The 16,121-nt window shown below is 32.4% G+C and overlaps 1 protein-coding gene across 2 annotated transcripts in view; it reads left to right on the top strand.

Annotated features, from left to right (window-relative positions):
- Nucleotides 1–16,121, top strand: part of LOC130894298 (protein c-ets-1-A-like) — a 222,497-nt gene that overhangs the window by 155,485 nt on the left and 50,891 nt on the right. For both annotated transcript variants that reach the window (XM_057801020.1, XM_057801021.1), the window contains 3 exons: nt 2,640–2,756; nt 13,304–13,504; nt 15,167–15,358. In XM_057801020.1, coding sequence (XP_057657003.1) covers nt 2,640–2,756; nt 13,304–13,504; nt 15,167–15,358 — 510 coding nt within the window. The remainder of the gene's footprint in view (nt 1–2,639; nt 2,757–13,303; nt 13,505–15,166; nt 15,359–16,121) is intronic.

Here is a 16,121-nt window from a genome sequence, read left to right as displayed (position 1 = left end):
AGAAAATAGGCTGACCAAAATCATGAAATGGTTCAATAATTATGGCAAACTAATTCTGTATATTTTCTTTTGTTTGATAAATTTTGGGAATCCAGATACAGTTATTTTTTATCTTATAATTATATATGAAAGTATTAAAAAGAATTTGATAGACGGTTTAATTATTCGTACACTTCAAAGAATCAAAATGCGAACCTATTCGAGTGGAAAATTGAAACGATAGAGGGCGCTTCTCTATATATTGTATGGAATTTAATATGTAGCAGGTGGCTCTATTAAATATGCGATACATGCTTCGGTTACAACTCACATTTATTCATTATATTTAATGGCGTAATCACTGATAGTCACTTTGACATATCCATATTTCTAATATTAGAAAATGTTTTCACATTTCATATTATTGGTTCTTTAATAGTCGAATGACTGAAAGAAACAATGATTTGGTTCTACTTAATTACAACTTGTTACAGAGTGTAAAAGTACACCTCGCCAGAATGAATTTATATCAAATTAAGAGAGCTATTTTGAGCGAAAAATTGGGTAGATTATTTCCAGGTGTTGTACGAGAGAACCCATAAAACGGTTATTTGGACCGCCCATCAATGGTTTCATTACTCGTAACGTCGATCAACGTAGTCATTACTCGATTGTTTTTTTTTTAACCAGATGCTCATATAGGAATCGTAAAATACTCTTGAAACAAATAAATTTTTTTTTAATCGGTGCTCAATTAACACTAGAAAGAGATTAATTTGGTAGAATTCACACTTCAAATCAAATGACACACAAAATTACAAATTTTAACAAAGTTTTATGAAAAAATATGTCGGCTCAAGTAATAGAGAAATTCAAATTAGCCAATGACGGGTTTAGGTTTGCGGCCGCCCTAGGCCCCGTTCCATATGCCGCCCTTTTTGATAAAATTGATTATAATGAAGTACCATTAATATAATATATAATATTTTTTAAATATTGATCAATTTGGAAATTGCTTAGGTAATAGTGGGTAATATTTGTCAAAACGAACTCCAGCGAGTTGAAATCTTCCGCAAAAATGTGGATATCAAGAAGTAAACTATGTTTTCGACTACGCTGAAGAGACGGTTAACAGGATACCATCCAAAAAAATCGGAGATTTCGACGAAGGAGAAATATTTGCTAAAGTACAATTTAATTTACGATATGTTTATAATTTATAGTAAATAAATTAGTTTCTGGGGAGCCTGCAGGAAGGCCGAACTGACGTTCCTATGAGAAGGTGACGTATTTGATGCAACCACCTTTTTTAAAATTACAATTGCAGATAACAAAACACACGTTCTTCTCGAATTTGTGGTCTTTGCTGGTGCGAATCTTGTTGACCTCCTCAAAAGGTATTGAAATGTTAGACCTCCTGCTGTAAAGCACCATTGGGAATTTACCAGCAAAGATTGCTCGATACCTGTATCTACTAATGTTAGAGAGAGCCTCTTCTAGTTGACTCAGGAGCGCGCATTCTGAAAATAAAGCAACAAGGAGGATGGAAATCCAACAATGTAGGTACCCGAAGGCTATGTTGAGGGTTCATTATAAAAAAAATTCTGGCATACATGTAGATATCACAGCAACAAATGAAATTAACATTAGACAAGAAGTTCAAGAGATATTCATCCAAAAAATGAAATTATTGTCAGTTTTTACGATAATTAATAAATTATTCTTTGAAATATTTTTGTGTGTGTTTCCTAATGTCAAGGAGTGACCTAAAGTGTCACATTAGATAGAATAAGTTTTTTATTTTTGAGGCCCAACTAATTGCTAACTCAGAGTATCATTTGTGCAAAATTGTCTTATCCAGAGGAAGGTATCTTTCATTTACTCGTGATTCGTTTGGCTGATTTTTTTGCGACGATTATTACAACGATAATAATCAGGAACTCCAGATAATGCTCTTGCTTTTGTTTCATATTTAGAAAATTGTCTGTCTCTCATGTCTTGATGAAATAAAACCCGAGATCATTACTTATATACAAGGAATGTTGAATCAGCTTAAAATTCTTGAAGCTTTTTGCTAGCAGAATTAAAACCGAGGATTGCTATTTCTAAATGTTGTAATTTTCGCTTCAGATCTCGTAGTCGATTCTCATCCCTGTTTTTGTGTCATGTCGAGCAGACCAACGAATTTGTACTGTATCAAGATCTCTCGACGGCATGTACGTATGATAAAGAAATTGTAGAGTTCTTATAAAGTAGAAATACCAAAATTCGTGTCTGAAGTTCTAAATATATACTTGACATATAATCATATCATTTTGATACACTGTTAACTTCATTCAAAGGAAAAAACTAGAACCAAGGCAACCAGTTAAAACGAAAATACTTGAATCTTGGTTCACGATCGCGGATATTCCATAGAATTTTTCATAAAAAACTCATATGTGCCAATTTTGAAATGGATTGTCTTGGATGGATTTTTTTTCATCTCTGAAATTCTGGTTTTGCCGCCTTTCAAATAATGCCACACTTGACGTTACAGCCTAAGTCCATCATTGAAAATAACTAAAAGTTCTCTAATCACCAGTGCTCTTATTGTTAATATTTTTTTATTTTCTGGAATATTATACATGAAATTACGGTATTCTTTGTTTTTCTTTCAGATATTCCCACACAAGTGCCGCCGCTGACGCCTGGCACGAACAAAACTATGGCAGAGGCGCTGAAAGCGTCTTTTGCTTCATGGGAAAAAGAACAGATTAGATTAAATATTACCAAAGGTGAGTATCAAAAACTCCTGTTTGAATTAGATTTTTTGTAATAGTCGAAGTTCTAACTTCGAAAAAATATGTATATTGTTAATTTCTTTTGGTTCAAATTTTATCGAAACGATAAGAATTTTATCAATTTTGGAAGGTGTGATAATCGGTTAACACCGATTCAAATAAGGTTCACGGTCGCTTTATTTATCTTTCGTTGTTGAGAGTTCTCAATATTGAAACATCAAACAACAATGACGAATCGGCCCATCGTTATTCGATTGTTTAGAATACACACACACAAATATATAAATGTACGGTCGATTTCAAAGGTGGAAAGCCGACGATCGGACGTTTAAAATTCTTCGAACTTGTGAAACTTACTATTTTATCGGCATTAAATCGTCTAGTCTCCTGGACCCAACAAATAATATCAAAAGGTAAATGTATGTTTCAGGGATTTCAATGAAATTTAAATTCTTTTACGTGCCGAGAGTTTTTATCTATCACGAAAACTAACCGGTAGCTTTATGTAATTTTCTTAGTAATGAACAAACGGCTAAATGTGAATGAATAGATAGTAAGAATTGAAAACAACTCGAAATCGGCTTTATTTTGTTTTCTGTGGGGTAATCTATGTAAAGAGACGCGACTTGAATGTATTATTCTTGTATATTTATTGCATATCATTTCTTAAGAAATTTAGATTTTTCATATTAAATACGCCTCCATAAACCTCAATCATGGACGTCTTCTTCTTGAGCATTATGCGCAGCTACTGTTTATCTTATTACCCCTATGCGTTCATCAGTTGACTTGCATCCGAAGAAGGTTTCTAAACCATTTGAAATTTATATTTTTCTTTGTTTTTTTTCAATGAACGTTTTCTAAAATATCAGACCAATAAAGAACCAGCGACCCAATCAATGCAACTTTCGCAGTACCTGCTTTAGCATTATCGTAGGAAAACAAGGTTTTGATTACTTAAACCTGAATATTTATCGGAAAAAACCTTATACATTCGCATCAGGTGTCCACCAAATACCTCGTCGGCATTGATAACTCAATCATCTGAAATAATTTCAAAATCCATTTAATCTTCATCATTCCACCATTTTTGCGGCGAAGGATCTAATAATTGCCCTTGTATAACACTGATTTGAGTCGTTTAGATAAATCAATTTTTAAGAAGGTCCAAGGGACGCAAATAATCAGCTTCTTCATTTGAGCTGAATTTTTTACCGGCAAGTATTTTTTTGATATCAACGAATAACCAGTAGTTACTGAGAGCCGGATCTGGACTATACGGTGGATGTGGAAACAATTCGAAGTGTAATTCATTAAATTTAACCGTCGCTCTGTTGTGTTGTGCCTTTGGACGGTTCGGAAGTGGTTCACCGTACGCAATCATGTACTAAGATGGAATTTCTGGCGTTATTCATACTGAATAAACCAACACTCGCAATTACAATATCTGACACGCGTTACGATAGCCAAGTTATCGCCTTCAGAGACTTCAGGTTATCGAAATGCAAATCAGACAGACCTAACCTAACCAAACATGGCCAAACTCTGCTCTGAATCATCAACACGTTGTTATTTTTGATCGACTGTGTGTAAACGCGGCAATCACTTTGAAAAAAGCTTTTTCAAGGTCAAATAACCTTAATTGGACGACGACCAGAACGTTCGCCATCATCGGTGTCTGTACAACCACGTTTAAATTCAGCAAACAAATATTCGATGGACCAGTGTCCGGATAATACTTTTGAGCTTGTACGGTATATTTTCCAACAAGAATTGTTTTGCATTCATTGTTTTGGAAATAACAAAAGTAGCTTCACTTAAATGGCTGTCACCGATCGAAATGTCTTGAAATTTGACACATAGTCTTTTGAAAGTTGGTACTTCATAAACGTCATATGGATTTGACAATGACAGCGCCATCTGTGTGTCAATCACATGATTTATTCAGTAATATTAATTATAAAAACCTACTGCGTGTTTCAGAAACAAAGAGAGAATTGTACTATTCATAGAATTAAAGATTAATTATGCTATGATAAATTTAGGTTCAATATGCTTATATTTTATAATTAAAAGTCTCCAACATTAAAAAGTATATTGAACCTGTACATACTAATATTCTGCAAACTTAGGTGCAAAAATATAGTTCCCATTAATACATATCGGATTAATCCAACTGGATGCATCTTTTAAAACAGAGTAATCGAACATTTCCACGGGGTTTCAGAAAAGTAACGGAAAATATAAAAGAGATATTCGAGATAATAAAACGGGTATAGAGAAATCCATTTTACAGAAAAAGGGTTAATTTTGTATTGAAAGGATATATGTTAATATATAAAGATGACTTTAATTTTTAAATAGGACAGAGTTATAATTTGGTAATAAGTGAATAGAAGCCTATTTGGAAGGAATCCCAATTATATGAGGAAAACTTAATAATACATACAGTGTGATCTATACAAAGTTTCAATAAACTTTACTCATAACTGAAATTGATTGGAGGATTTGCATATTTACGTTTATATATTATATCTCAAAAGATCACTTTGTATATTTTGAAATGAACCCAATACTCGACGACTTACTTCACTATCTCGCCTAAAAAATGGTTTCTATCTAGTGAAAGAACAGTATTTACTGCATGATTCGTAATTCAAATAAAATTGTACATACTACAACGCATTTATATATCTGTTTTTTAGGAGTCTCATTATTTGTTAGCTGCTCGAATACAATGGAAAAAAAAGAGAGAAAGAGAGAGAGAGAGAGACGGTAATAAACGAACGAACGCCATTGTTGTACCACTCGCAATCATACCAGATTTTACTTTGATATGATACAAAAGTAAACACGGTCGACTGGTCACCAATTGTGAGAGACTCAATATACACCTACACGGTGTGTTGATTCAAAGCATTGCACAAATCGTTAAATTGCCATATTACAGCAAATATGTTGGCATTGTATTTTTTTCGTTTAAATTTACTTTATATAACTACAGGGTGAAACTACAATCTTTATATACAAATTTTTTTCATAAATGATGTCACGCAAACAAGAAATTAATGAGATCGGGGTTGTTGGCGATTGTGTTAACTGTTCAGCCTGTAGAAAACTCAATTCACACTTGGCGGGTGCATCGATAATGGCGGACATGTTTAAGTGGCTGTAACACAACGCCGACTGACGCCTGAATGTCAACAATGACGGAAGTTGAAAAAAAATATCGCTCATACATGTTGCTTGTTGTGAACAATTCTTTGAAACGGGAGTTTCAAAGAATATTGCCGCTTTATCCAAAAAAATTAAATTCTTTCTGATTATGCCCTTATTGAGTCGTATCTTCTGCGGTACATCCATACACGTATCCTCAAATTACAAAGGAGTGCTGTTAGATATTTACTCAGAATATACAGCAGAGCTAACTGCCGGGATTTCTCTAAAAGATATAAAATATTGGCTTTGCTTTTTCAATATTTAAATCAGTTTGTCTAATTCGTAAATACGCTCCCCCAATTTTAGAAAGATCGTTGCACAGCTATCCATTTCGGAATGCAGAGCACGAACTTGACGTTCAGAATTAGTTAAGGGCTCAATCTTTCACAATGCAAAAAAATGCACAATCATTTACCAATTGAAATCAAATTTATAACATCTTTTTCCGCAATTACTTAAAGATATAATCACTGGAAAGTGCCTTCTATTCTGTAAGAGACTTTCATTCTAATAATAATATTGCACTTTGGTTTTGGTTGTTGATTTTCAATACAAATTTTACCTATTTTGGGATTGCTGTATAGTTTATTTTCACATGTATACTTTCGACATTTTGTTATTCATTTTAGTTTTCTTGCGTACACTTTATATTTAGTTTTTATTTCATTTTATCTTTATTTAGTTTAGCTTTTGTCTACAAAATTCTCTAATTATTATCTGGCGATCCATGTTGATTTTGGAATCTTATGTTTTCATATTGGTTCCGAAAAGAGAAGAATTTTGGCCAGTAGCACATTAAGAAAATGTTGCTTCTATATTAGTACTATTAGAAAACTCGAAGTGATGTTTTGATAAATATTACAAAAAATTTTGTTATTCTAAAACTTGTTTTTGATTTTTAGACTCGCAATGTTGCTTAATTGATTTACAAAAAGAGGTTTTCTCATTCATTAGGAGTGATATCTTAATCGTTTAGAAAAAATTAACATCTATTCACATCATATCAAAAAATATTTGCTTAATAAACATTTAGGCTAGTAACAAGGTATTCTAATAAAAAAAAATGTAATAGATCATACTGGATGTTACCTAAAATGAAATAAAAGTAACGTTTACTATATGAAATAAAACAGTAATTAGAAAATCCAATTTTCATTATCTTCATTAAACAGAAATACAAACTTTTATCCATTTTTCATAATATCACTTCAATATAACAAATTATATTGAGTAGTTTGTAATTAGTTCGCTCGGAACATTCCATTGAATTTATATTTTCACTAGTTTAAAAAAAACAACAGATTTAATTAACGTAAAGGTCATTTGAGGTGAACAACACTCAATATTTTAGTTTATGTATTTAGATTCAAAAAAAATTACAGCTACCGATTATAGCTTATACAACTTAAAAAGGCGCGATGACGTCAAGTAATTGTCATCGCATGTCCATACTGGATTTAAAATTGGCCTATGTTATTCTTCTCAGAAAGCCATTGTTAGCACTTAATTATTATATTGTTTTTAGTTTGTTCTTGAAAGCGATATATAAAGCCTTCAATTAATTAAAATTCATTTGTGCGAATGAACTGACAACAGTTATTGTGAATGTTTATGCAGCCCGATGTGAAAATACTGAATAAACCGTATGGTATATTTTTACCGAACACGCTGTGCAACATTTTGTACAAAACCATCCCTCCATTTTCCTCCAGATTATTAAATATAACCAACTAGCTCAAATTCAAGTTCAATTTTTTACTAGCACAAGTATAAATCCGATGATTCTGGCCTGAACTAGAGATGGCGGTAGTTGCTTGAAAAATACCACCACATTAGAAAGTACACAATCTATACAGCGTATATTTCAAGTTTGAAGACCCCACGTTGCTTAGTATTTGTTTGGCAGCCATCTTAATTGAACGTTTTCAGTGAAGAATTTGTAAACATAAAAAAAAACTGTAGAATATTTGGGTAGCTCAGTTTAAACAAGGCCATACGACCTGCGAAGACCAGCATCGCGTGGTCGACCAAATGAGGTGAGGATTGAAAGTGCGCGAGCTAGCAGACATAGTACGCATTTCAAAAAGTGCGGTACATCGCATATTAAGTGAAAATTTGGACATGAGAATGCAGTGCAGCGTTTGCTCATAATAGAACAAAAACAGCGTCGTGAAGATTTTTCCATCGAGTGTTTGGCAACGTTTCGCAGAAATTAAGCCGTTAGAAAACCGGTTCCAAAAGCGAGGTGTTTCTTTGTTGGGTCAGATACCTCTGGGACTACTCTTTAGTGAAGGACCTTGTGATAAACGAATTTTTTTTATTATAAGACACATCAACAAATAACGCAGAGGAGTGTCTTTCTTCCAGTGAAGATGCCACATATAATTTTCCATGAATTTTCTAGTTTCAGACCACAAACAAAGATTTGCCCTGTGAGTTGTTGATGATCATGTCGAATGCAAGACGGATCGGAAATTGAAGTCGTTTAACGGCAAATCGGTTGGGATCATCAGGATTCTCGGAATGAAAATTTCCTTTCCTCCAAATTTTTCTTTCAGTACGTCTCATAAATCACATTGTTCTTCAATTTACTTACCACCAAACGCGTTCCGTTGCACAGTTTTGGTCAGTTTATGTTCCGAAGCCAACTTTTGGTCTTAAATTGTGCTCTGGTATGTCAGGCATATCTAAATAAATAAGTACCTTGAATGTTGAATCTCTAATAAACTAAAAACCATCCAACGAATCTCTCATTCTTTCTCGACTTTAATTATATGTAAATATAGATTTTCCAAACTTGACCATTAACCGTATTCTCCAGATTTAACATCAGTGAATTTTTCATGTGTCCTTACTTGGAAATTGAGCTTGAAATATAGAAATTATTGGATAAAACTATTTTGTCTATTTGGTAGGTCAGAAAAAACGAGAAATAAAATTTTTACGGAATGATATAAATAAGAAAACTCAGTTTGAGATTTTAATGATCCTTTTACATGTGATTACTGCTACCTTTATCAAAATTCCGACCGTCAAAGCGATAGAACTCATTTATTTTAGATTTATTTCTCGGTAGGGGGCATTCCACGGCGATGCGGCAATTCGTATTCCCATAAGTGATCGAACTAAATCAAATCCATCCTAATTGGTCAACAACTAGTTACTGAAGTAATTATCGGTTTTATAAGAAATAACATGGAAGTATCCCACTGGCGTGTTCTTTAGGTTTTTGATTTTATTGCGGTTTCGGATATAATAAATATTAATTAGTAATTTACCGAGAAATAATTTCGCTGCCAATCATTTATGTATCAGTTGCAGATAATTGGATAGTAGTGTGTTCATAGTAACTACCAGTTGTCAAATCGATTGTTTGCAGTGTTGCCAAACAACACATTTTTTTTGCTCAGAATCTATCTCCATTTCATGGTCATTACTCCAAATTTTAACCTAGAAGTCAGCAAAAACGAAGATTTCTTCTTATATAATTTGATTTAAGCGATATTGTTGATATAAATTTATTATCTCACACAATTTCTGTCGTATACTACAGTTTTAAAAATATTAAGTTTGAATTTTCACATATTTTTTTCAGTACATATCTCAAAAATTTGATATGAAGAAACAACTTCAACAACAAACTCTAATTTAACACATAAAATTACTTGTACCGTTAAAAACAAATGAGTTTTTATTACATAAAACCGTCATTAAATTATATTCTAGATTCACCGTTCTATTTTATTATCTGTTTATAGCATCCTCGCGGCTTGTCTTGGTACAAAAAGGTTATTGAAAAGGCGAGAAATGTCTGGATACTTACAAGCATTTTTTGTTAAAATTTGCAAACGACTGTACATTGATAGAGCAACGAATACCATTGATTAATTCGCCCATATTCTAATTTAATGTAGTTAGAATCTAAATTTCTTATAATCCAGATATAACGTTAAAATCTGACAACACGGTTTGAAAATATCATTCCGTGATTCAAGATCATTACGAGATGCGTCATTAGTAAATTTATCTTAATACTTTACTATTCAGAAAAACATGAAACAAAATTATAAAACAATCAAAAATATTTTTTGTCGACGAAAATTTATGCAAACCATCTAGAACAAACATTACTATTATTTTTTAATCGGTTGATGTATACGGTACTTTTTTTTAATATCTTAATAATCCCGTTAGTAATACTAAATATCATTGTCAATCTTCTAGCGTATTTTGTTTAAGCTTCTTCATAAACCTTCAATTATTTTTATTTATCTACAATATTGCTTTTGGATAATTTTACATTATTCCAATCTCAAGAAAAAAATCATACAATTGCGGCACCGTTCGTTGTGGGTAAATTTGAAAAATTGGTTGGGGAATAAACAAATACTTTTTTCTTATATAAAATTGATAATATATACAGAAAAACTTCTTACTACCTATGTATAAAACTTATTGTCAATTTTAGATTTGAAATTATGTCATTTTACATAATTTTGGATTCAACATAATTTCTATTATATACTACCGGTTATAATTTGAAAAAAATTGATTGTTTTACATTTTTCGAATCCTTTCACTTTCGAAAAACATAGCGAAATTCGAAATAATAAGAAAGTTATAATATTGACAGATGCTTTTTAAACTTTAAACGCCTTTTGCTCGAAATTTTTAATCTGCACTCACCCAGCCCTGCAGAGGAGCATTTCCTATATCAGGGCCCCCGCTCTCTATCTGCACTTAGTTATTCTTTGTAACCAATCGACTTCGAATCGATTTTTCTAATTGTTTGTGCGTCTTATTTGATTTATTGTATTTTACCGTAATTTACCAGAAAATTGTGAAAAATTTGTCACGGGAAAAAGTAAAAAATAACGGTAATTTTACATATTTTTATAACAGCCGCCATTCTGTTTTTTTTTAAATTTTTTATTCAAAAGTGATAAATTACAATATTAGCTAGCTTCCTGTTTAAAAAGATTTTTGAATTTTTTATTTCATATTTACCAAATTCCATATTATCTCAGCGCCAAGTATAAAATGATGTTGAAAAAAAAATTAACACTTTATTGTTCAAAAATAAAGAATAAAAAGTTTGATATGGAATTATAATAAAGAAAACTAGAAAAAATATTTAATAATGCGTCATTTTTCACCCTTATAACCGGTACTAGTCCCATAAATAACAAGAAGAAAAATTTTAAGTAGGATTTTATGATCCTGATATAGGACTGTTGAGTGAGGATATGAAAATGTCTACTTGAAACGAACTATATTAAGATGTGAAGCGGGAAGAAGTTTACCAGGTTACATGGAAGCTGTGGAAAACCTTTTAGAGAAAATTTCGACTCGTTTAAGATACTTTTACCTATTTTGAACATTATAAGTTATACCTAATTACTTCTTTAGTATCGTAAGAATTGTTGGATCTACCAATAAAATGGTATAGCTGCTGAATTGACCAACAATCATTTTAGTAATTTTGAACTTAACTTCCTTTTTTTATCATTGATTGTATTGTACTATTTTCTTATGCTAAATTTCTTAAAATTCCATTCGAACATAGTGATTTTCAAGTCAAAAATCACGTCGACAAACTGCTACATCGAACAGTGTTCAAATATGTCAATAATTATTTCTACCCATGCTAGCTTGAACTTGAATTCGGTGTTTCGTGTTCAGCAAGTCAAGTTCAAACTAGCGTGTAAAGAAAAAAATCGCGACTGACCGTGATGATCAGGCGACTTTTATTTTCTATTCTGTTCTTTAGATTCATTCGAACATTGCTTAATGTCGTAACAAACTTTCTTCAGCATTTTTTGTTCAGCAAGTCGAGTGTAGAAAATCGAATTTTGGCGATATGACGTTGCCACCTTGATAGAGCTTCTTTCTTTTTCGCTCGGTGTATTGTGTAAAATTAAAAATGTGTTCATCATTTTTCTTATTGTAAAATACTGAAAAACACGGCCATCTCCTTACATCTTCACCCACTTGGTCATTCCATCTTGGTCTTGGTCTACCCAGTGGGCGCCTTCCTTCTGGTTGACCTCTCCACATTCTTCTTAATGTTGTCTCTTTATCTCTTCTTCATACATGGTCCAGCCACCTAATTCTCCTACTTCTTATCACAACCATAATATCTGGTCGTCTTCAAATGTTATTATCTGGGTTTGTTTTGTTAGTGTCCACACTTCAGCTCTATACCATCAAACTGGCTGTATTATAACTGTATACATTCTTATTTTCGTATTTTTTGACAGAAGTTTACTTTTAAGTAATTTCGATAGGCTCCAAAAATATCTACTGGCTGCATTGTTGCTGTTCATAGTAAATCCTAAGTATTAAATTCTTCAGTAGTTTTAAAGCTGTATTTCATAACGTTTAGCGTTGAATGATTGGGCTCGGCAACATTTCCCACTTTCATCTTCATTTATCTACTTATCGTGCTTCTTCTAAGAATACTTGTGCCTGTATTTTAATGTCCGTTGTTAAAGCTATATCATCAGCATAAGCTTCAGTTGCTTTCAAAGGTTGAACAAAAGGGGGATGATGATAACACGGGATGAATGAAGATAATCAGGAAGAAGGGTCATAAAGAGTACCACAAGTACAGTTGCAGATATCCTATGTAGTAGAATAGAAGACAAAAGATTCATTATAATCATTTAAAATACGAAATAGTTTATTAATTTATATTTTTGTATTTGAATGAGGAATTGAGTACAGTGACCAAATCAACACACTCGAAATACAATAAAACTCGACATATAAAAGTAACGCATTATTAAATAAGGTGATTTCACAAAAGTTTATTTAAAACGGATGCTGTAACGTTACACACTACCGATTTTCAATAGGAACGGAAACTTTCGCTGACCCGCGCGCTTATCTGCTCATTTCCGGTAAATCTTTTGTTTTTTTTTTTTTTCTAGTTTTCCCTAATAATATCACTAACCCTACTTCACTCGATTTATACCATTGATCCATATCCCAAGTCTAATAGAAATTCAAATCAATGAAATAAAATCAAAGTATTCAAAAAGATTTGAACATTTTTTGTTCAGCTCAAAATCGGTGTCAGGAAATTATTCTCATCCAACTTTGTCTAGAAATGTTCTAATTAGCAATAATGTCCGAAACATTAATTTTTTCCTAATAAAAGGGACTTAAAATTAAGTCAATTTATCAACAAAAAAAAACATATAAAAAGGTCTATGAAGTGAAAGTTTCTTTGCTAAATCTTAGTTGATTAAATTATATTTCATATATCATTTATTTGTTTATTTATTTTTATAATTGAGTATGTATTTCTTTTGTTTCAGATCCTCGACAGTGGAGTGAGAATCACGTAGCCCATTGGTTGCAATGGGCCGCTAAGGAATTTTCGTTAGACTGTATACCCCTTAATCAATTCCGAATGAAAGGTAAAGATATTTGCGCTATGGGCAAAGATGCGTTTTCGGCTAGAGCTCCGGCTTTCGTAGGCGACATTTTATGGGAACACCTAGAGTTACTGCAAAAAGGTAAAAACAAACAATTCCGTATCATATCCATGTCTTATAATTCAATAAATTTATCGAACATATTTTTTTATGGATGACAGCACTTGTCGATTACATAAAAAATTTAAAATTATATCTTTCCGCGTTGTCAACTTCGGTATTAGCCATTTCATAAATTATTCGAATCATCGAAGATGAAAATAACATGTTTCGTACTGAATTTCTATTAACAAATATATTTTTATGATGAATAACTGATTGTTCAACGACGTCGATTCGTCTAAATAAACCTTTACTTCTGATTGTTACACAATAATGTAAAAGTTTCATGAAATAAAGTCATATCATATAATTAATTACGTAAAATAATATTGCGAAGGAATAGGGTGTTAACTAGGTTATTTTTGCTTTTCCGATAATCTGTTATCCTTGATATTTGTTAATGAATAATAAAGAACTATTTCTTAAGCCGGTACTACACGATACGTCCAACGATTGCGTCAACATTGACGTTCCAACTTTTGCTAAATATTATTACACGAAGGCTGGAACTGAACTTACCAAAAAAAATGATAATGTAACAAAAAAGTGATAAACAGATATAAATTCTTTTGAAAAAATGAATGTTCTGGCAACTGACAAGACGTGTCTATAGTTGTACCAACTTCGTTCCAATGTTGGGTACTCCTTCGACGCGTGTCAAAATACCGATTTTCTATGGCCAACGTTCCAATACCAACATCGGAAGCAAAATATTCGTCAATTGACATCACGCTACAACCACACGATGCGTCAAATCATACCAGCGTTCAACGTTAGAAGCATTAGACATATCGTGTGGTACCGGCTTTACCTAGAAAGATAAAAACTTGGCAAAAATATTATAAACAGCATACAACAGATTCTTTTAAAATAAACCGGATTAAACTGGCACTATTTGGCCAGGTTTCCACTCCTTCAAAGCTCAAATGGTCAAAAAACTCATCACCAACGACGAAGTACTAAGACACATTGGTCGCAAAAGAAAACTGTTGACAATTATTAAACAGAAATCTAAATCTCTATGTCAGAATAGGATTCATGGAATGTTTGTTATGTATGGTCAGGACTGCTGAAAACTTTGACCTTAAAGGTTGAAATGATCAAAAAACTTGGAGCATTTGAGATGTTGCTCATCCTGAAGATGATGAGAATCACCAACGACGAAATACTAAGACGCATTGGTCGCTGAAGAAAACTGTTGACAATTTATTAACATCATACATAGGACACATCTTAAGCAACGACAAATACCTACTGCAACAGAACATAATGCAGAGCAGACTAGAGGGAAAGAAAGGTATCGGCAGGAAGAACAAATCCTGGGTCCTATGGAGAATTGTTTGGTCGTCAACCTTCAATGAGAAGACGTCATGAGAAGTTTAAGAAGATACTAGCAGCTTTGGTGTTTCATACAAAGCATTCACACGCAAGAGGACAAGAAGTGTGTGAAGTTCTACCACAAGCGTTGGTTCCAACTTTGTTTCCTTTGATTCGTGTAAAAAAAACCGACTTTGAAAGCAAAAAATTCGTCGAATGTCTTGCGCACTACGACCACACGATGCGTCCAACGTTGGAAGCATCGTGTTGATATCGGCTTTACAATTGTATTCATGTTTTTTAGTAAAAATATTTTTGTTTCAGATGTGGAGAAAGAAAGAGCTTTAAATAGCCTTTACGAGCCAATGTGTGTTCCCGATTTAACGTATATTGATTATACGCAAGCGCCCACCACCTTACCTCCAACGGGGGAAGATAGAAAACCAATTCAATTGAACCCTCCAACTTCACAAAATACCTCCACTACGCCATCTAATAATAACTTTTTACACGAAGGTAAGTTCATAATGGAAATGTTTATTGATTATAGAATTGGTACTACATCTTTATGTTGAATTGGTCAAAAATAATTTCGCAACAAACTATATGCCTCGACTAACGTTAAATTATATGTCAATGGGATATGTGAAATGGTTTTTTCATAATTAGTACAATCTAGGAATGGTGAACGTAGTTGTAGATTTTCAAATTTATAATCGTATAACTTTTTAAAGTAATTTTCGAAACTGTTCTCCAAGGTAAGCAATAATTTGAATAAGTTTTGTTTGATAAAAGAAGAAAACCGCAAAACTGAACGTGATGATATCACTCTTGTTGTGAGGTTATGTCACGCAACTAAAAATACCATATTGATAAAAGGTATAGTTTGAATTTTATGAAAGAAGTGAAAATATGAAAATATAACAAAGTTTCAAATTGTTCTACATTTTATACATGATTCGTTGACTCTATAACATCAACTATTTGTATAATATTACTTTGGATTTGTTTTCGAAGCAAATATCAAGTTCATTCCATTATCTCTGCTTCAATACTTTGAATCTTCTTATTCCTTGTACACTTCCCCTCGCTTTTTTCATTCCTTTTTAGATAATTCTAATACCTTAATTCTTTGTAAAGGTGATCCAAATTTGTTTTAACAACGTGGTTGATTCTTCTAGCATTCGATTCATTCATTTTCGGCCATAATTCTTATCGAAAATATTTAACCAATTCATGTTTCAAAATTTATTCGTGATTATTTTGCCAATAATGAACA

This window comes from Diorhabda carinulata, chromosome 5 (assembly GCF_026250575.1).
Source record: "Diorhabda carinulata isolate Delta chromosome 5, icDioCari1.1, whole genome shotgun sequence".
Lineage (NCBI taxonomy): Eukaryota > Metazoa > Arthropoda > Insecta > Coleoptera > Chrysomelidae > Diorhabda > Diorhabda carinulata.
This window is presented reverse-complemented; position numbering and strand designations above follow the sequence as displayed.